At 38.2% G+C, this 23,067-nt stretch overlaps 1 protein-coding gene across 1 annotated transcript in view; it reads left to right on the plus strand.

Annotated features, from left to right (window-relative positions):
• The window catches only part of PI4K2B (phosphatidylinositol 4-kinase type 2 beta), a 36,621-nt gene that overhangs the window by 10,085 nt on the left and 3,469 nt on the right, over positions 1–23,067 (plus strand). Inside the window, exons 2-9 of the mRNA XM_040237959.1 lie at positions 6,681–6,817; positions 8,529–8,729; positions 9,507–9,638; positions 11,809–11,962; positions 13,814–13,875; positions 17,945–18,044; positions 21,659–21,792; positions 22,355–22,414. Coding sequence (XP_040093893.1) covers positions 6,681–6,817; positions 8,529–8,729; positions 9,507–9,638; positions 11,809–11,962; positions 13,814–13,875; positions 17,945–18,044; positions 21,659–21,792; positions 22,355–22,414 — 980 coding nt within the window. The remainder of the gene's footprint in view (positions 1–6,680; positions 6,818–8,528; positions 8,730–9,506; positions 9,639–11,808; positions 11,963–13,813; positions 13,876–17,944; positions 18,045–21,658; positions 21,793–22,354; positions 22,415–23,067) is intronic.

Consider the following 23,067-nt stretch of genomic DNA (forward strand, 5'->3'; position numbering starts at 1 on the left):
CCAAGGGGTCCATTTTATTGGCATAAAATTGCTGATGGTAGTCTCTTATGATCCTTTGTATTTCTGTGTTGTCTGTTGTGATCTCTCCATTTTTATTTCTAATTTTATTGATTTAATTTTTCTCCCTTTGTTTCTTGATGAGTCTGGCTAATTGTTTGTCAATTTAATTTATCCTTTCAAAGAACCAGCTTTTGACTTTGTTGATTTTTGCTATGGTCTCTTGTTTCTTTTGCATTTATTTCTGCCCTAATTTTTAAGATTTCTTTCCTTTTACTAACCCTGGGGTTCTTCATTTCTTCCTTTTCTAGTTGCTTTAGATGTAGAGTTAGGTTATTTATTTGACTTTTTTCTTGTTTCTTGAGGTATGCCTGTATTGCTATGAACCTTCCCCATAACACTGCTTTTACAGTGTCCCACAGGTTTTCAGTTGTTGTGTTTTCATTTTCATTCGTTTCTATTGCATATTTTGCTTTCTTTTTTGATTTCTTACGTGATTTGTTGAGTATTCAGCAGTGTGTTGTTCAGCCTCCATATGTTGGAATTTTTAATAGTTTTTCTGCTGTAATTGAGATCTAATCTTACTGCATTGTGGTCAGAAACGATGCTTTGAATAATTTCAATTTTTTTGAATTTACCAAGGCTATATTTATGGCCCAGGATGTGATCTATCCTGGAGAAGTTTCCATGTGCACTTGAGAAAAAGGTTTTGGGGTGAAATGTCCTATAGATATCAATTAGGTCTAACTGGTCTATTGTATCATTTAAAGTTTGTGTTTCCTTGTTAATTTTCTGTTTAGTTGATCTGTCCATAGGTGTGAGTGGGGTATTAAAGTCTCCCACTATTATTGTGTTATTGTTAATTTCCCCTTTCATACTTGTTAGCATTTGCCTTACATATTGCAGTACTCCTATGTTGGGTGCATATATATTTATAATTGTTATATCTTCTTCTTGGATTGATCCTTTGATCATTATGTAGTGTCCTTCTTTGTCTCTTTTTACAGCCTTTGTTTTAAAGTCTATTTTATCTGATATGAGTATTGCTACTCCTGCTTTCTTTTGGTCTCTATTTGCATGGAATATCTTTTTCCAGCCCTTCACTTTCAATCTGTATGTGTTCCCTGTTTTGAGGTGGGTCTCTTGTAGACAACATATATAGGGGTCTTGTTTTTGTATCCATTCAGCCAGTCTTTGTCTTTTGGTTGGGGCATTCAACCTATTTCAGTTCAGTTCAGTTCAGTCGCTCAGTTGTGTCCGACTCTGCAACCCCATGAATTGCAGCACACCAGGCCTCCCTGTCCATCACCATCTCCCGGAGCTCACTCAAACTCACGTCCATCAAGTCGGTGATGCCATCCAGCCATCTCATCCCGTGTCGTCCCCTTCTCCTGCTCCTGCTCCCAATCCCTCCCAGCATCAGTCTTTTCCAATGAGTCAGCTCTTCGCATGAGGTGGCCAAAGTACTGGAGTTTCAGCTCTAGCATCATTCCTTCCAAAGAACACCCAGGGCTGATCTCCTTTAGAATGGACTGGTTGGATCTCCTTGTAGTCCAAGGGACTCTCAAGAGTCTTCTCCAACACCACAGTTCAAAAGCATCAATTCTCCGGCGCTCAGCTTTCTTCTCAGTCCAACTCTCACATCCATACATGACCGCTGGAAAAACCATAGCCTTGACTAGATGGACCTTTGTTGGCATTTAAGGTAATTATTGATACGTATGATCCCATTGCCATTTATTTTATTGTTTTGGGTTCAAGTTTATACACCCTTTTTGTGTTTCCTGTCTAGAGAAGATCCTTTAGCATTTGTTGGAGAGCTGGTTTGGTGGTGCCAAATTCTCTCAGCTTTTGCTTGTCTGTAAAGCTTTTGATTTTTCATTCATATTTGAATGAGATCCTTGCTGGGTACAGTAATCTGGGCTGTAGGTTATTTTCTTTCATCACTTTAAGTATGTCCTGCCATTCCCTCCTGCCCTGAAGAGTTTCTATTGAAAGATCAGTTGTGTCCGATCAGTTGTTATCCTTATGGGAATCCCCTTGTGTGTTATTTGTTGTTTTTCCCTTGCTGCTTTTAATATTTGTTCTTTGTGTTTGATCTTCATTGATTTGATTAATATGTGTCTTGGGGTGTTTTGCCTTGGGTTTATTCTGTTTGGGACTCTCTGGGTTTCTTGGACTTGGGTGATTATTTCCTTCCCCATTTTAGGGAAGTTTTCAACTGTTATCTCCTCAAGTATTTTCTCATGGTCTTTCTTTTTGTCTTCTTCTTCTGGGACTCCTATGATTCGAATGTTGGGGCGTTTAACACTGTCCCAGAGGTCTCTGAGATTGTTTGTCCTCATTTCTTTTAATTCTTTTTTCTTTTTTCCTCTCTGCTTCATTTATTTCCACCATTCTATCTTCCACCTTACTGATCTTATCTTCTGCCTCAGTATTCTACTGTTGTTGCCCTCCAGAGTGTTTTTGATCTCATGCCCTGATGGTTCAGAGGTTAAAACATCTGCCTGCAATGTGGGAGACCTGGGTTCGATCCCTGGGTCTGGAAGATCCCCTGGAGAAGGAAATGGCAACCCACTCCAGTATTCTTGCCTGGAGAATCCTATGGACGGAGGAGCCTGGAGGGCCACAGTCCAGGGGGTCGCAAAGAGTCGGACCCGACTGAGCGACTTCACTTTCACTTTCATTGCATTATTCATTATATAGCGACTGTTTTTTATTTCTTCTAGATCCTTGTTAAACCTTTCTTGCATCTTCTCAATCCTTGTCTCCAGGCTATTTGTCTGTAACTCCATTTTGTTTTCAAGATTTTGGATCATTTTCACTATCATTATTTGGAATTCTTTATCAGGTAGACTACCTATCTCTTCCTCTTTTGTTTGGTTTGGTGGACATTTATCCTGTTCCTTTACCTGTTGGGTATTTCTCTGCCTCTTCATCTTGTTTATATTGCTATGTTTGGGGTGGCCTTTCCATATTCTGGCAGTTTGTAGAGTTCTCTTTATTTTGGAGTTTCCTCGCTGTGGGTGGGCTTGGATGGGTGGCTTGTCAAGGTTTCCTGGTTAAGGAAGCTTGTGTTGGTGTTCTGGTGGGTGGAGCTGGATTTCTTCTCTCTGGAGTGCAGTGAAGTATCCAGTAATGAGTTATGAGATGTCAGTGGGTTTGGAGTGACTTTGGGCAGCCTGTATATCAAAGCTCAGGGCTATGTTCCTGTGTTGCTGAAGAATTTGTGTGGTATGTCTTGCTCTGGAACTTGTTGGTCCTTGGGTGGTGCTTGGTTTCAGTGTAGGTATGGAGGCGTTTGATGAGCTCCTGTCAATTAATGTTCCCTGGAGTCAGGAGTGCTCTGGTGTTCTCAGGATTTGGACTTAAGCCTCCTGCTTCTGGTTTTCAGTCTTATTTTTACAGTAGCCTCAAGACTTCTCCATCTCCTTTTGAAGACAATGGGCTGCTTCTTTGGGTGCCTGATGTCCTTTGCCGCATTCAGAAGTTGTTTTGTGAAATTTACTCAGCATTCAAATGTTCTTTTGATGAATTTGTGGGGGAGAAAGTGGTCTCCCCGTCCTATTCCTCCACCATCTTAGGACCACCTCCTCTCCCTTCATTCTTAAGAATTTTCATGGAGTAGATCTGAAAATAATATATCAATTTTATGAACATGACTAAATACTTGGATTATTTATTGTTTTAAGTAGTTTAAATATGCCCAAGGGCCCTTTTTGCAATATCTTTTTCAGTATAAGCTTTTTAAAATTAGTAAATAATAGTTGTATGTCTGAATTAAGGCAAGTTTTAAATTAAGGAAAGTTTATAGTTTGAATTTTCATAAGATTTACATGTAATAACATTTATATGGCTTTCAAAGAAAAATGTGAGTATTTAACTTGTCTACCATTTTAAATGATTAATTATTAATTCTGCAAATATATATTGAGTGCCTCTTATGTTCCAGGAACTATAAAAAGTTGGGTATGTAGCAGTGAAAGAAATACTTGTCTTCTTGGAGCTCACAAAATAGCTAAGTTATATGATAGGTTAGGTGATCAGTGCTAAGCCGAAAAATAAAGTGGAGGTTAGAGGATATTGTGTAGAGTCTTGGGGGCCAATATTAGAACATAGATTTTTTTCTTTTGAATGAGATGGAGAATCACTGGGCTGCCCCATGAGTGAAAGTGCTGGCTCCTCACCACTAGACCGCCTGGCAATTAACTGACTTAGGTTTTAGAAAGATTCTATAGCTTCCTTGTTGAGTATAGAGAGGAGACCCATTAAGAGACTCTTGTGACAATCTAGGCTAGAGATGATAGTGATTTGAATCACATGGAAGGAATGGAGATTGTAAGAAGTGGTTAGATTCTGGATGTTCATTTAAGGTGGAGTGACACAACCTGCTGATGGGTTGGATGTGGAGGATGGGAGTGAGGTCATGGATGATTCCACAGTTTTTCACAAGAGCACCTAGAAGATTTGGAATTGCCAGTAATACAGGGAATACTGAGAGTGAGGCAGTCAAGAGAAAATGAATTGAGTTTGAGGCAGTAAAGTTTGCGCTGTCTGCTAAACATACAAGTGGAGGACCTGGGTATAGTAAGTAGTCTGGGGTTCAGGGCAGAAGTCCAGGCTTGAGATATTAATCTGGAAGTCATCAATGCTAATGAAGAGGACCATGAACTGAACCTGGGCTTTCCAAAGTTAAGCTGCTAGGGTAATGAAAATGAGCCCACAAGAGACTGAAAAAGAGGAGCCGATAAAATCGAAGGACAGCCTGGAGAAATGGCATCTTGGCAGTCAAGTGAAGTGAACTCAAGTTTTATGTGTTTGTGGAAATGATCCAATAGCGAGGGAAATACTGATTCAGGAAAGAACTGCTGAAGACATGTCCTGGGGTAGGACTTCCCTGGTAGGGGTCAGATGGTAAAGAATCCACCTGCAATGTGGGAGACCTGGGTTCAATCCCTGGATCAGAAAGATCCCCTGAAGGAGGGCATGGCAACCCACTCCAGTATTCTTGCCTGGAGAATCCTCATGGACAGAGGAGCCTGGCAGGCTACAGTCCATGGGGTCACAAAGTTGGGCACAACTGAGCAACTAAGCACACAGTCAGAGAGATAGGTCTAGTATACAAAGTGGAAGAGTCAACCTTAGACTTTGAATCATTTCTGTATAGTAATAAGCAGAAGGCAGAGAATGTGAAGGGGTAAATATGATGCTGAGCGTGGATGATTGTTTTTCCTGCCTGCTTCTGTTTTCTTCTTGAGATAGGAAACTAGATCATCTGCTGAGATGAAACAGTTGTCGGGAATATGAGGAGAGGAGAGGGTATGAGATAGTTGTCCAGAAGAGTGGGAGAGTCTGTGTATCAGGGAAGTTGTCCTAGTTTAGGATGTTATGACAAAATACCCAAGCCTATGTGGCTTTTGAACAACAGACTTTATTGCTCAGTTCTGGAGGCTGGGAAGTCCAAAATCAGGGTGTCAGCATGATCAGGTTCTTGGCAAGGACTCACTTCTTGGCTTGCAGATGGCAGCCTTCTCCCTGGGTCCTCACATGGCCTAACTCTATCATGGGATCCCCACCCTCATGGCCTCATCTAAGCCTAATTACTTCCCCCCAAGTCTCCCTCCATATATGATTACATTGGGGAATAAGGCCCCAATGTATTTCAGAGGAACACAAGCATTCAGTCTTTAACAGGAATGTAGTATGCTCCCCTGACAACATGAAGAGTCCAGCTGAAGTTTGTGGGTTTTTTTTTAAAGGGGAGACACCAGGCATTTAAGGGAAGACAACAGGCATTGTGTTTGGCAAGTTCAGCTGTCCAGGCACAGGCATAGTCAGTAGACAGTTGGATTTAACCAGGATTGAGATCTTACAGGTAACTATGATGAGGAGTGGGAAGAAGAGAGTGATTTTAGTGATGATTAACCATAATTTATGCTAGCCAAGGAGGGACACAAAGCAGGTGAAGACCCTTGAACAGTATTTGGTAGATCAGTGCTTTAAAGGTCCTAGTGGGATGGAAGAATTTTTGGACTCAGGATGCCAGAGGCAGTGAACTAGGAAAATAGAAGATGACTGAAATGCTAAGTGTGATGCGGTTGCAGGTATTGGTGATCATATATCTGAGGAATGACTGCTAATGCAGGCGAGGCTGGATGAAGAACAAAATCACTGGGAGGGAGGAGTTCAAGTTAACACAAGGAATTTGTGTGATTTTTTTCAGCGTAGGAAATATTGTTTTCCTTGTGTCTTAACTTGATATTTAAAGTGGGGTTAAAAAAGAAAAAAAAAAAGACATTGAAATACTCCATGGAAAAAAAAGTGAAAGTGTTAGTAGCTCAGTCGTGTCCAGCTCTTTGTGACCCTATGGACTGTAGCCCTCCAGGCTCCTCTGTCCTGGCCAGAATACTGGAGTGGGTAGCCATTCTCTTCTTCAGGGGATCTTCCCATCCCAAGGATTGAACCCAGGTCTCCCACATTGCAGGTAGATTCTTTCCCATCTGAGCCACCAGGGAAGTCTACATTTTTCTGTGCCTAAATGTCTTAACACTAGTAACCTAATCTAGTATTACAGGTCCATGTTGTGAGCTCATATGTTGTCAGCTATTCTCATAGCTGGTCTTTCTTCTTTTTTGCATTCTGTAGTAATGTTTTTCTTAATGTAATAATTGTTGATTCTTCAGAGTTGAACACATTTTTGGATGATCCAGAATTTGCCGATGTTATATTGAAAGCAGAGCAAGCAATAGAATTTGAAGTTTATCCAGAAAGAATCTCTCAAGGTTCAAGTGGAAGTTACTTTGTGAAGGATCCTAAGAGGGTGAGAATTTCATAGACCTACTGTATATAACAGACCTTTTGGAAAACACTAATTTTAATGTGAAGTCATTGTGAGTTTTTGAAGATATTTTCCTAATAAATCTGGTTGCACCCTCTGTTCAGAAATAAAGGTCAGTTTATTTTTAACTAAAGCACTCTACTGTTTAAAACTAGAGCTGTTTGTATAATTTCTGTTTTATTATTTTAATACTTGGCTTCAAGTATTTATTGAATATTCAACATTCAGATGTGGATTTGTGGGGTTTATATTCACAAGTCTTTGTTGTTGTTTAGTTGCTAAGTTGTGTCTGACTCTTTGTGAGTCCATGGACTGCAGCACTCCAGGCTCATCTTTCCTCCACTATCTCCCAGAGTTTGCTCAATTCATGTCCATTGAGTCGAGTGCTATCTAACCATCTTGTCCTCTGCAGTAACTAAGCGGAGTTTTCTTTTACCCTTAGAATATTTTTTCCAGCATTATTATACCAGAGAAGGATCCTGGGCAGTTTGAAGTTTGAAGGCACTGGAATGTGACAAAATGAAACGAACCAAAGAATAATCCTAAGGCAGAAAAGAGAACCTGATATGGACTTTGTTTCACTCAGTTTAGAATTTTTCCACAAATCTGTATTATCATTTCTAAAAGCTTTCTGAATGATGCATAGCCAGCAGTTCTTTTTTCAGGAGGCAAAACAGATTATAATTCTACCCAAATATTTTTTTCAAAGACTGAAGTTATATTTTTCAAAACAGTGTTTTTGAGATTTATATATATATATATATGTAGGTAGTGTCAATGTCTCAATCTTTATTCCAAGCTTGATTTCTTGATTTGTTCTTGTTGACTTCTTTATTACTGACTCAGACTTTACTGCATTATAAAACAATTATATACTTATAATCAGATTTTTTATTTCTTATCTAAGGATAATTCAGCTTCTAAATTTAATATGAATATATTTTATCAGACCAATAATAAAGACAGTTCTAACAGGATATATATGCTTGATGGGGAACAACTTTTAGACATCCATAAGCAGTTTTTTTAAGAGGAGAGAATTTATTTAAAATTGGTTCATAAAAAAATTGAAAAAAGTAGGAGAATCTGGCAGCATAGATGTCACTATAGCCTATCATTTCCTTTGTATCTTAGAGATGGCCTTTTGTCATTGGATTTATTCATTTAACAAATGCTTGAATGCCTACTGTATGCCAGGTACTGTTCTGAGTACTGGTGATACAGCCCTCACAGAGAAAGTCCCTGCCCTTTTAGAATGCACATCTGCTGGGAAAGTAGATAATGAATAATAAGCATATAATTTGAATATTTAATAGATATTGAATAATAACACTGTTTGACCTAGGTCACCAATTTTCAAACATTTTAAAATCAGCAGAAATCTTTTTTAACTAGGATGTCCGTTATGTAAAATGGGTGAAACCAGAGGATGGGGTCTCAGAGCCCTCTCCTCTCACCTTCTCTAGGGTTTCTCAGACCACAGTTTGAAAACCACTAGCTCAAAAGATTATTGATTTTAGATTGTTGAATGAGAATGAGTGTAAAACTGTGACTGGAATTAAAACTCTTTAATTTTTAAGGGTTATGCCCAAATCTGTGGTGGGAAGAGTAGAAAAAGACCAGAATGCATTTTATGGATTATCATCTCCCTATGTTAAAAATCTAACAAAGTGTTTACTTTTTTCCTATATAGAAAATTATTGGTGTGTTTAAACCCAAATCAGAAGAGCCTTATGGTCACCTGAATCCGAAATGGACCAAATACGTTCACAAGGTCTGCTGCCCTTGCTGCTTTGGCAGGGGCTGCCTGCTTCCTAACCAGGGATACCTTTCTGAAGCTGGTGCCTGCCTTGTGGACGAAAAGCTTCATCTGGGCATTGTACCAAAAACAAGGGTAAAGGAGGCGTTCTTTCTATCGTGTCCTTCTAGTATACAGAATCTAAAGTCGCGGTTGATGATCCAGAGTCACAAATGACTAGTAAATTGATTCTAGTGTCAATCAGTTGGTTCAGTCACTCAGTTGTGTCTGACTCTTTGTGACTCCATGGACTCCAGCACGCCAGGCCTCCCTGTCCATCACTGACTTCTGGAGCTTGCTCAAACTCATGTCCATCGAGTCAATGATGCCATCCAACTATCTTATCCTCTGTTGTCGCCTTCTTCTACTGCCCTCAATCTTTCCCAGCATCAGAATCTTTTCCAATGAGTGTAGACACACAGAATATCCAAGGGAATATCTCTTTCTCATGTGAGCTGAGATGATGCTGACAAAAAGAAGAGAAAGAACCAGCATTTAGAAAGCAGAAAAAAAAAATCAGTGATCTAGAAATTCTGTTGAAGGTAGAGATAACATACTCCGAAGATTCCTGTCTTTTTCTTTTTGGCCTTTATACATTTTTACTTAAAGTTCTCTAAATCTTCCTTCCTAATTTTACATACTTCTTTCTTCCACTGGCCAATTTTAGGCTGCCTCTCTCAGAAAGAAATAACATGTGTGCCATTTAACTAACTTTGCAGTCTCTTAGCTTTTCTGTTTTAGATTCTCAGGGGCATTTAGTATAGCATTAAACTTCACTGACTTGCAGCATTAGTGTGAGTTCCATGGTGTATGTGAATAGACATACTATAATGCAAATTCTAATAGCTATTTCTCTAAACTGTACATTTCTAGGTGGTTTGGCTTGTCAGTGAGACGTTTAACTACAGTGCAATTGACCGTGCAAAATCTAGAGGCAAAAAGTATGCTTTAGAAAAAGTGCCAAAAGTAGGTAGAAAATTTCATCGGATAGGACTTCCTCCTAAGGTAAGTTACTGTGATGAGCTTTGGGTGGCGAAGGGGGGGCGGGGGGTGTGGCGTGGCAGAGGGTGGGCAATTCATCACATATTGGGCTTCCCAGATGGCACAGTGGTAAAGAATCTGCCTGCCAGTGCAGGAAGTGCAAGAGATACAGGTTCAGTCCCTGGGTTGGGAAGATCCCCTGGAGAAGGAAATGGCAGCCCACTCCAGTATTCTTGCCTGGATAATCCCATGGACAGAGGAGCCTGGCAGACTACAGTCCATGGGGTCACAAAGAGTCAGATACAATGAAGCACACACAAACTTCAACAGACTTCATCACATATTACCAGACGTCTATAGGCTTTGCTGTGGGCTGTGGATATATTAGTAAAAACGGTTTTCTCATCTTCAAGAGCTTGTAGTAACAAGCAGTCTCAACACAATATGATAAAGCTGTTTATGATGATTAAGTTCGGAGAGCTTAGATTGGGTATAGGAGGGATATTTAACCCAGTTTGGAGAGCTAGGGAATTTCCAAGCGGAGATTGCACCTAAGGCTTTATAAAGTTACAGCTGAAGGTATATGCTGAGAATTAGACCTAGACTGTACTCCAAGCCTCTTTACCAGTTAGCTCTGAGGCCTTGGGCGAGTCTCTTATTCTCCAAGCTCCAGTTTCTATAAATCAAGGATAACAGAAACTACTAGGGTTGTGAGAATAAAATGATAAAGTTTATGTCAGGTACTTGGTATAGTCCCTGGCACATAGTAAATGGTAGTAACCAGGTTTACTCACTACATATTAGATTTTGTTTTTTCCTTATCATAGGTTTTACATAAGCCTAAGGGATGATTAGCAACTAGCTCAGCAAGGGTAGTGAAGGTTAATGGGAAAAGCATTCTAAAAAAAAGCACTAGACTTTTTATTATTTTTTTAAATATATTTAACCTGCAATTTTTTGTCTTGTTGTTGCTATGCATTTATCTATATAAAAGAATTAGAGTAAGAACTACATAACTTGTCTTTAATATTACTCCAAGTAAGCAGGAAATTTTGAAAACATTGACCAGGCTTGTTACTCCTTGCATACGCTGAAATAATTTTCCTATTTATCACTACTAGGACCTCATTATGAGTGCTTTAGAGAAAACATTTAGGAAATCATTAAAATTTCATGCCAGCAACAAGTCACATAAAGTGTTGAGATGTTTATTTTTGGTATCGCCATCCAGCTTGTAGGATTTTAATTCCCCAACCAGGAATCGAACCCCCTAGTCCCTCAGCAGTGAAAGCATGTAGTCCTAACCACTGGACTGCCAGGGAATTCCTGAGATAGATTTTCTTTGTAGTGATTTGTTTGTATTTATGAAGCCAGCTTCCCTGATGGCTCAGACAGTAAAGAACCTGCCTGCAAGGTGGGAGGCCTGGGTTCAGTCCCTCAGTAGGGAAGATTCCCTGGAGGAAGAGATGACAACCCACTCCAGTATTCTTGCCTGGAGAATCCCATGGACAAAGGAGGCCAGCTAGGTTACCATTATCTATGTATTCTGTGCTGTTTAAATTTGTATTTTCTTCTTAAAAAAATTGTTAATGTTAACAGCTCGTAATTTTAGTGATAGGAAACCTTATCATATAGACATATCTTCAAGGAAAGGACTTTTTTAAAAACCACTGTAGAGGTTATGATTAATTCTTTAAAATTTATTACAGGATCTTTAAACTGCATAGTCAAATAATTCATTCATTTAAAAAAATAAAGTTATTTTCTGTTGTAAAAAAGAATCTTAATGTATTTTTCCAGTAAGATAAAATTACACTATTATTAAATAGCCAAGAGAGGTACAGGTTTTGTTCTTCATAATTGAATTCATTTTAATAAATATTTTTAGAAAATAGCATTCTCATTGAGAATATTACCTTGAGGACATGTGTGTATTTTCTTTTTCAGTTATCCTAAAATAGCTTCTATGCTCCTTAAAAGTCTAGGATTGATCATTTTTTGCTATGTATTCTTTATGTGATTATTTTAAATTAATGTGTGAAAATAGTTTTTTTGATATGTAAATTAGTGTTAATTTCAGTTTTTCTTAATTGTGTTTATATAAAGTATTTTATGACAGTACTGCTGAGAAATTTTAAAAGTAATTCCTTTGTTCTTGTATTTTCTTTTCTAACTATAATTCTTAAAATTATAGATTGGTTCCTTTCAGTTATTTGTTGAAGGTTACAAGGAGGCTGAATGTTGGCTTAGGAAATTTGAAGCTGACCCTTTGCCTGAGAATATTAGAAAACAGTTTCAGTCACAGTTTGAAAGATTAGTTGTTTTGGATTATATCATCAGAAATACAGGTATGGAAGTTCTCTCATTTGTTTACTCACATCTTCTTAACTTTCAAACTGTATTCCACTCTTGTTTATCCAAATGAAAGATGTAAAGTTTTGCTGCAGTAGTCTTAAGGCTACTTTTTGAAAAAGGCAAAGTCTTTTTATTTGCCTGCCTTGGAAAGCAGAGATGTAGTGCTGACTCTCCCAGGCAGAATTAACCTCATACTGGAGATTCTGACTCAGGGCGGGCTCCTGCCCCAGTGATAATGATGAGTACCTGTCCCTCAGGTAGAGTTTCTTGGCAGCAGTACAAAGCCTGCTGGAAACTGGAGATGTTATCTGCATAATATGAATAATTAAAACTTGATTGTGTAAGTTATTTTAGATGCTTATTTTGACATTAGATGACTGTTAGTACAGTCTGTAAATACAACAAACTCTTAATTTTTTCTGTGCTGGCAGGGAGCAGTGACATTGTTGATAACTTGAAGCAGTGATTCCCAAATGTGGTTCCCTGGTCTCTTTTAGGGTCAGTGTTATGTGGGCCCAAATGCATCTTCTGGGAACCCATCCCAGTCTACTGAACATGGGTCCAGCAGTTAGTGTTTTAACAGGTCCAGTGGGGCTTCCCTGGTAGCTCAGTCAGTGAAGAATCTGCCCACAGTGCAGGAGACCCGGGTTCAGTCCCAGGGTCAGGAAGATCCCCTGGAGAAGGAAATGGCAACCCACTCCAGTATTCTTGCCTGGGAGATCCTATGGACAGAGGAGCCTGGCAGGCTACAGTTCATAGGGTCACAAAGAGTTGGACATGGCTGAAGCGACTAAACTACCACCCACCAGGTAATTCTAATGTACTCTGAGGCTTGAAAACTCTAGTTCAGAATTTTTGCTCATTTATATTAGTTTCAGAGAAAAGATTATGTACCTTTTTAGATTTACCTTTTTAAATCATACAGTCTTAAATTAATGGTAAAATTAGTGTAGAGTCCAATGGAATATAGTACTCAGTCATAAAAAAGAATGAAATGTTGCCATTTGCAGCAATGTGGATGGACCTAGAAAATGTTATACTTAGAGAAGTAAATCAGACTGAGAAAGATGAAAATTATATGGTCAATTATATGTGGAATCTAAAAAAAGTAATACCAATGAATCTGCATACAAAACAGAAGCAGACTTGCAGACGTAGGAAACAAACTTATGATCACCCAAGGGGAGAAGGAAGGAAAGAGGGACAAATTAGGAGTATGGGATTAACAGGTACCAACTGCTATACATAAAATAAATAAGCAACAAGGAGATGGTATGGCACAGGAAATTATATTCAATATCTTATAATAACTATAATGGAAAATAGTCTGATACATTGTGTATTTACCTGAATCACTTTGCTGTACACCTGAAACTAACACAATGTTGTATTCAATAAATCAACTCTATTCCAGTTTTTTAAAAAATTTGTGTCTAGAGTACTCTTGTCTTGACATTAGGTAAGAGCCCATCCAAAAATTTGCTTGTTAATGGGGGTATAGTTTTTCTCCCTAAGGTGAAGAGAAATTATCCTTTCTAATAATGCTGATTTAAAAGTTCTTGACAGTAATTGTACCTACTTCACACAGTTTTTGTAAGAATTTGATGAGTTAATACATGTTAAGCACTTAACAATGTCTGGCACAGAGTAAACAATAAATGTTAACTAACATTTATGAGTATTTTTGGTTTGTATGTATTAAATTAAAGCCTTTAATGTGTTAATATGATACAGATAACAAACACAAGTCTCAAAATCGAAGAGGTGACTAGATTTTTCTGCTTGATATTAAGCTATGATATCTATAAAAAATGAAGTAATAGATTTTTCGTTTGTTTTGAAAGACAGGGGAAATGATAACTGGTTAATCAGATGTGAAAAGCAGACACATGAAGATGAAATTACGGTGAGGGAATTTTAATATATATGCATATATAAACACACTATCAGTGTCTATTAAAATTCCTTGAAGTTATTCTTCATCACATCCTCATTTCCTTCACCTTGATCCTTGATTTTTGTTTCCTTTTCCTGTTTTTATCATCTTTTTTCTTTCCTTCGCCTGCTTATATTGCATTTTTTATTTTATTTTTGAAATCTCTGGGCAATTTTATTTCGTATGTGGTATTAGTATAGAAGGATAATATCAGCTCAGTACTGATATTCTTTTTACTGGAAAAGGTCAGTATTCATTCCAGTCCCAAAGAAAGGCAATGCCAAAGAATGATCAAACTACCACCCAATTGCACTCATCTCACATGCTAGTAAAGTAATGCTCAAAATTCCCCAAGCCAGGCCTCAGCAGTATGTGAACCTTGAACTTCCAGATGTTCAAGCTGGATTTAGAAAAGGCAGAGGAACCAGAGACCAAATTGCCAACATCCACTGGATCATCAAAAAAGCAAGAGAGTTCCAGAAAAATATCTACTTCTGCTTTATTGACTATGCCAAAGCCTTTGACTGTGTGGATCACAGCAAACTGTGGAAAATTCTGAGAGAGATGAGAATACCAGACCACCTGACCTGCCTCCTGAGAAATCTATATGCAGGTTAGGAAGCAGCAGTTAGAACTGGACATGGAACAACAGACTGGTTCCAAATAGGAAAAGGAGGACGTCAAGGCTGTATATTGTCACCCTGCTTATTTAACTTCTATGCAGAGTACATCATGAGAAACACTGGGGTGGAAGAAGCACAAGCTGGAATCAAGATTGCTGGGAGAAATATCAATACCCTCAGATATGCAGATGACACCACCCTTATGGCAGAAAGTGAAGAAGAACTAAAGAGCCTCTTGATGAAAGTGAAAGAGGATAGTGAAAATGTTGGCTTAAAGCTCAACATTCAGAAAACAAAGATCATGGCATCCGGTCCCATCACTTCATGGCAAATAGATGGGGAAACAAGGGAAACAGTGACAGACTTTATTTTTGGGGGGCTCCAAAATCACTGCAGATGGTGACTGCAACCATGAAATTAAAAGATACTTGCTCCTTGGAAGAAAAGTTATGACCGACCTAAACAGCATATTAAAAAGCAGAGACATTACTTTGCCAACAAAGGTCCATCTAGTCAAAGCTTTTTTTTTTTTCCAGTAGTCATGTATGGATGTGAGAGTTGGAGTATAAAGAAAGCTGAGCACTGAAGAATTGATGCTTTTGAACTGTGGTGTTGGAGAAGACTCTTGAGAGTCCCTTGGACTGCAAGGAGATCCAACCAGTCCATCCTAAAGGAAATCAGTCCTGAATATTCATTGGAAGGACTGATGCTGAAGCTGAAACTCCAATCCTTTGGCCACCTGATGTGAAGAGCTGACTCATTTGAAAAGACCCTGATGCTAGGAAAGATTGAAGGTGGGAGGAGAAGGGGATGACCGAAGATGAGAAGGTTGGATGGCATCACCAACTCAACGGACATGAGTTTTAGTAAACTCCAGGAGTTGGTGATGGACAGGGAGGCCTGGCATGCTGCAGTCCATGGGATCCCAGAGAGTCGGACACAACTGAATGATTGAACTGAACTGAACTGATTCTCATCATTTAAAGCTGTTACATCACTTTAAAAAGTTTGTAGTTTTCATAGTTCATCAAAGAATTTTGAAATTACATAGTCAAAGTACTCAGCAATAAATATAGAACACACGTGATACACGCAATAATGTGGATGAATCTCAAAACCCTGCTGAGTGAAAGAAGCTAAACAAAAGGGAAGATACTGTCTGATTCCTTTTATATAAAAATCTAGAAAGTGCAAACTAATCCCTAGGGACAGAAAACAGACAATGCTTGCCTGGGGTGGGATAGAGGGAGGGAGGAGACTGCTAAAGGACACAGGGAAACATCTGGGTGGTTTCATATCTTTCAGTGCTTATTGACTTGTACACTTTCATGTGTAAAGTTTATTGTGTGTAAGTTATACCTCAATGAAGTTGTAAATAGAAAAAAATGATAGAAATAAAAACAAATGACACTTATAGCAGAAATGGGTTTAAAAATACACATAAAAATATACATGCTTATAATAGTTTCTAAATATATTTTATTGGTATATCTAAAGCAACTGGATTTTACTGAAAACCTTATTCTTTTGCTCTGAACTATTTTGTGCATTCTCATTGAGATAAGATATTTGATATAAACTAACAGAAATATCTCTGGCATGTATCACCTGTACCTTCACTCTAATACTTTTAATTTAAAAATTATCTTTTTCACCTTTTTAAAGTCTAGACCACTTAATAATGACAATGTCTATTTTTAGATAATAAGAAGTACTCTTCAACATGAAAACTGTCTTGCTGCTGAGGCTTGCATTTCCATTACAGGAGAATAGAGAAGTTAGAAATGGCCTACATTCTGTAATCAAGAGTATCTTGAGGTTCCTTCTATTGGACCTTATTACATTTAGCCATGGTTGTTGGAAAGTTTTATTTAGAAACATTTTGTATTTGAACTAATTATTTCTATAAGACCCTAGGAAAGACTTTATTTTAGTAAGGTAACTTCATCATTATCTTAAAAATATCAGTATTTTGCAAATACCATACATTTAAGCCCTGGTGGCTCAGTCAGTAAAGAATCAGCCTGCCAGTGTGGGAGACCCAGGTTTGATCCCTGGGTCAGGAAGATCCCCTAGAGAAGGAAATGGCAACCCCACTCCTGTATTCTTGCCTGGAGAATCCCATGGACAAAGGAACCGGGCAGGTTACAGTCCATTGGGGTCACAGAGTCAGACACGACTGAGAAACTCACACACACACACATCCATTTAAGCAACACATCTAACAGTAAATTATACAGAACTACATATTTTATTTATTTTTCTCCCCAACTTTATTGAGATATTATTGACATGCATGCAGTTTTAAGGTATGCAATATGATGATTTGATACAAGTGTGTATCGTGAAATGACTATCACAGTATGGTTAGCTAACACCTCCATCCCATCACATAATTAACATTTTTTGGTATACATGGTCATAATATTTATTTTCAAAAGATTTTTTAATTGGAGGACCATTGCTTTACAATGTTGTGTTGGTTTCTGCAATGCAACAACGCAAATCAATCATAATTATACGTATATCCTCTCCCTCTTGAGGCTCGCTGCCCTCCCCCGCATCTCACCCTTCCCTCTAGGTCATTACAGAGCACCAGGCTGGACTTCCTGTGTTATATAGCAACTTCCCTCTAGTTTTCTATTTTACGCATAATAGTGTATACATGTTAATGCTACTTTCTCAGTTCATCCCACCCTTTCCTTACCCAGCTGTGTCCGTAAGTCCTTTCTCTACATCTGCATCTCCCTTCCTTCACTGCAAATAGGTTCATCAGTACCATTTTTCTAGATTTCATATATATGCGTTAATATATAATATTTGTTTTTCTCTTTCTGACTTACCTCACTCTATACAAAACTACCATGTAACCCAGCCATCCCACTACTGGACATATACCCTGAGAAAAACCACAATTCTAAAAGACACATGTTCCCCAGGGTTCATTGCAACACTATGTGGCAATAGCCAGGACGTGGAAGCAACCTAGATGTCCATCAACAGGTGAATGGATAAAGAAGATGTGGTACAGATATATATATAATACAATGGAATATTACTTAGTATAAAAAGGAACGAATTTGAGTCGGTTGCAGTGAGGTGGATGAACCTAGAGCCTGTTATACAAAACTACACATTTTGAAGTCTTAATAATGTCAAATCTTCTTCCCCAAAGATGAAAAGAATGAAACTATTACTGTATAACTTTGTAATAGCAAATTAAAAAGTAGTGATTATGAAGTTTTACTGGTTCTTAAGACCCTGTTTTCCCTTAAATGGTAAATTGGTACTTTTGGGTAACTTTATTTTTATAGACTCTTCAGGTAAAATGTCTTTAAAGCTCAATAATTATTATACATTTTTTCTTTTGGAAATATGCATATAAATTGTTTTATCAACTATTTTCTCCCTTTTAGGATACAAAATGGACTGATGATAAAGAAACACTTATTAAAATAGCTGCAATTGATAATGGTCTAGCGTTTCCTTTTAAACATCCTGATGAGTGGAGAGCATGTGAGTATTTAGAAATTTTTATAGAATCTCTAGTGACCCCTTTTTCAGAATAGGATAGGAGTGAAATTTATGGATATCAAAATAGTAGAGGAAAAGCTGGGTATATTACAGTTATTCGGGCTCAGTTCTAGGCACTTGGGATGCAAAGATGTGTAATACACTCTGTGAGCCTTGCCATGTTTCGTTCTTATTTTTGGGTGACTATGTCTGATTTTGATTTCTTGGCTTGTGTTAGCCTTGTAAAATAAATTTGATAGCTTTCTAAATTTGAAATTTGTTAAGTCATTCTTTGCTAACTTGATCTATGGCCAATTTAAAGGACTATATTTGGGAAGAATGTGGTTGAGCACCAAGTCTGTCTTCTGATGAAAACTTGTTAGTTAGTCAAATCATATTCTTGACCCATTTTTTAACCACTTAATCTGCTAATTTTTGAGACAGAGTTCACCGTGATTACGATTTTGTCAATTTCTTCTTGTATTTCTACATACTTTTTGCTTTGTATTTCACACTCAAAGTCCTAGTGTTTTATCTTGCTGGGGTGACTTGTTATTTTTGTTAGTGTAAAATACATCCCTCTTTATCCCTCACAGTGTTTTTCGCATTTCTTATTTTGTCTGTTGTAACATTGCTATGCCTCGTTTCTTTTTACTAGTATTTACCTTTATTATTCTATACTTTTATTTTCAACTTCCATCATTTTGTTTTAAGTATATGACATATAAATAGCTCCTAGCTGAAGATTTTTTGCCCAATCTGAGATCCTTTTAATAGCTACACTTAACTCTGTCACAATAAACTCCTGATGTGTTTGAACTTTTCCTACCATTTTTTTTCCTATTTACCATGAATTTCAATTTTTTTCTTTTTTTCCTTTACTATCTTTGGTTGAACTGACTTGAGATGTCTTTGTTCTTTTTTTTTAAACCTCTAATGGTTTGGAATCTAGATACAAATTGTCTTTTAAAGGTGTCAAGTTTAAGATGCCTACAATACACCTGGAAAATTTTACCAAACACAAACACCAAAAAATAAGGATCTAGAACTTGAAAGAGTAATTGGTACTGAGGATGTAATTTTTAAACTGTTACTTTGGTAAACGGAAGCCGTGGCGGTGTTGCTATCACCTGGGAAAACCGCAGTGAACAAATGCCATCACTAGGGCAATGTGAGATACATAGCTACTCAATAAATGTTTCATGAATGTTCGGTGGGGCTTCTCTGGGAGCTCAGCTGGTGAAGAATCTGCCTGCAGTGCAGGAGACTCCGGTCCTATTCCTGGGTCAGGAAGATCGCCTAGAGAAGGGATAGGCTACCCACTCCAGTATTCTTGGGCTTCCCTGGCAGCTCAGTCAGTAAAGAATCTGCCTGCAATGCGGGAGATCTGGATTCAGTCCCTAGGTTGGAAAATTGGTATTGAAGATGTCATTTTTAAACTATCACCTCGGTAAGTGGAAGCCATGGTGGTGTTGCACCTGGGAAAATCATGGTGAACAAATGCCATCACTAGGGTAATGTGAGATACATAGGTACTCAATAGACATTTCATGAATGTTTAGTAAGTGAAGGAGAGAAAAGATGAAGTGTAGCGTCTGGCAATGGTGGTGTTGAAACTGGGAGAAAAAGCCAGCAAAAGAGAAATGGCTTAAAAGACAGGGTAAAGTTTGAGACAGTGGTAGCACCAAAACCCACATAGGGGAGCATTTCACAGAGGGAGACGATAGAGAGCAGTGCTGCTTGCTGCAAAGACACGTGAAGTAGCATGAGGACCGCACACGGACTTTTGGAAAGAGCCTTATGAGGTGACTGGGGGCCTTAGGGGAGAGTGTGAACCATGATAGAAGAAGCTGAGGGGCAGGGATTGGAGTTAGAGACAGGCAGAAAATCAAAGCTTTTCTTTTTTTTTTTTTTCCAAAGCTTTTCTTTTATATAATTGGTCAGGGGAAGGCTTTCTTTGGAATGGACTGTGTTTTCCATAGTATTCAAGAGATAGGTAAAGGAGAATTCAGAAGAAATGACTCTAAAGGCAAAGTTTTTTTCCTTGGGGCTTTCTGAGTGGTAAGAGCCAGAGATTCTCCTTGAATGAACAGTAATTCTATAGGTATCATACTGTCATAAACCTTACATTTTCTTGCAAGAATCTGAATATGCACCCTATATCTAGATTATCTTTCTAGCCCTGGCACTGTGTATCTTTAATGGTCTTCTTGGGCGAGAACTAGAGTTAGCCCAAAATCATGAATCTTTTCTCTCTCAAAGCAGCTTACCTAATGACCTGAAAGTGAAAGTTGCTCAGTTGTGTCCGACTCTTTCCCACCCTATGGACTATACAGTCCATGGAATTCTCCAGGCCAGAATACTAGAGTGGGTGTAGCCTTTCCCTCTTCCAAGGGATCTTCCCAACCCAAGGATCGAACCCAGGTCTCCCTCATTGCAGGCAGATTCTTTACCAGCTGAGCCACAAGGGAAGCCCAAGAATACTGGAGTGGGTAGCCTATGCCTTCTACAGCAGACCTTCCCAACCCAGGAATTGAGTCGGGGTCTCCTGCATTGCAGGAGGATTCTTTACCAACTGAGCTATCAGGGAAGCCCACCTATTGACCTACTAATGACTTAAAATTTTAGAACATTTTACCTATTGACCTGCTGCTGCTGCTGCTGCTGCTAAGTCGCTTCAGTCGTGTCCTACTCTGTGCGAACCCACAGACGGCAGCCCACCCAGGCTCCCCCGTCCCTGGGATTCTCCAGGCAAGAACACTGGAGGGGGTTGCCATTTCCTTCTCCAATGCATGAAAGTGAAAAGTGAAAGTGAAGTCGCTCAGTCCTGTCTGACTCTTCGTGACCCCATGGACTGCAGCCTACCAGGTTCTTCTATCCATGGGGTTTTCCAGGCAAGAGTACTGGAGTGGGGTGCCATCGCCTTCTCTGACCTATTGACATACTAATGATTTAAAATTTTAAGCACAGACACATACACACACACCAATGAGTCATCAATTCCTGACCATTTGTGGCTGAAACTGCAGGGAGATCTCAGCCATGATATCTGGGGCTGTGAACAAATTACAGGTACTGCTCAATTTCCAAACACAGCAGCCAGACATTCAGATATGATATAGAGCTGTTGGAGATATACTCATTATCAAAACTTACTATTTTCCTGTTTAACACTCAGAAACCTAACCAGCTCAGGTAAATACCTTACTGTGCTTTACCATCTGAAAGTGAAAGTGTTAGTTGCTCAGTCCTCTGCAGCTTTTTGCGACTGCATGGACTAGAGCCTGCCAGGCTCCTCTGTCCATGGAATTCTCCAGGCAAGAATACTGGAGTAGGTTGCCGTTCCCTTCTCCAGGGGATCTTCTCGACCCAGGGATCAAATCTGGGTCTCCCAAATAGCAGGTAGATTCTTTACCTTCTGAGCCACCAAGGAAGCCATCTGAATTAACCATCTAAACTTAGAAATTTAAATAACTTAGATGGCGAAGAGTAAATGTTCCGATAACTTCTCCTGTCTTTTTGTTAACCCAGGAATTATAGAGAAAAATACAGAATAAATGTGAGTCTAAATAAACTATTTCCCTTCACTGATAAGAATACTTTTTTTTTTTTTTTAGATCCATTTCACTGGGCTTGGCTTCCTCAAGCAAAAGTTCCTTTTTCTGAAGAAATAAAAAACTTGGTTCTGCCATATATTTCAGACATGAACTTTGTGCAAGATTTATGTGAAGATCTTTATGAACTTTTTAAGGTAAATAGATTTTTAGTTTTAACTATTTCAGAAAATGAAATAAATCTTAAAAGGGTTTTTCCTAATAGAGCTAATTTGCAGTTTACTGCTTCTGATAGCACTGCTTGCAATAGAACCTGGCATAACAGAAAGGAGTTAGCATTTTTCTTCATAGGAGCATAAATTTGTGAAGTTAAACTTTGAGTATTCTTTGAAGTGAGACTACATTGTAATTTGGGAAGTTGTTTTCTTCAAAAGTTGAACTTTTACAAAATTACTCTGTGAATTATAAGAAATGTTTGGTGATCTGTTATTATTTAATTCTCTTAAAAAGAGCCTAAAGGTGTTGGCTGGAAAGTAATTTTAAATCCTTTCTGGAACAAGTTGGAGTATAAGTATTTATTGTCATTCTAAGAGGTACACAAAAATGCTTCAAGTAAAAATAATCTTTTTGTGTAACTTTTTCTGTTAGGAATGCTTTGTAATGATCTCATGTACTAAGTTGAGTTCATTTGTTTTCAAGTGTTTTTTTTTCCAAAGAGCTTGATTTTTATAATAATGTTTCCTTTTCTGTTTGTGATAGATTGACAGAAATTTTGACAAAGCCACTTTTGAAAAGCAGATGTCTGTGATGAGGGGTCAGGTAGGTTACTTTTTTTAAGATCTTGTTCATTGAAAAGAGCTCTCTCTGAAATAGTAGTCAACTTTTTTCCTCCATTGTGATGCAGAGACAACTCTCATTACTGTCCTTTATTCTGAACCAAAATAGCTCAGATGATTAGAAATAAAGTTGATTTCATTACTCTTTTTTTTCCCCGTATTGTTTCCATATTAGATTTTTTTTTACTTTGTTGTGTATTATTTGGTTAATCAGTTTCCTGCTACTGCTAATTATTGTCCTCACTTTAATATCTGTTTTCTTGAGTGTTAGTATCTTTCTCCTTCTCAAATCCACTTGCTTGAATGTTTCAATACCAAGTTCTGTTCCCTGTGGATGATTTTCCTCAGAGAACATGTTTGGCTAGAGCAGTCAGTAAATAGTCGTGTCAGCAAGGACGAGCACTACTTGGGACATAAAAGTACTAGTTGTAGCTCAGTCCTCTCACTCTTTTTCACCTTCTTTAATTAGAAACACAGGGTATTAATTACATCTGCTAGTGTGGACCTGAAGGCTAGGCTAACCTTCAGGTGACTCTGCTTCTTCTACTCTACTACTAGTACTTAGATTCCAAAAGAAAGATTTGAAATAAAAATAAACTATAGTGTGAACATGGTCATTCAGTGACTTACTAATTA

The sequence above is a fragment of the Oryx dammah genome, unplaced genomic scaffold (genome assembly GCF_014754425.2).
Source record: "Oryx dammah isolate SB20612 unplaced genomic scaffold, SCBI_Odam_1.1 HiC_scaffold_3, whole genome shotgun sequence".
Taxonomy (NCBI): Eukaryota; Metazoa; Chordata; class Mammalia; order Artiodactyla; family Bovidae; genus Oryx; species Oryx dammah.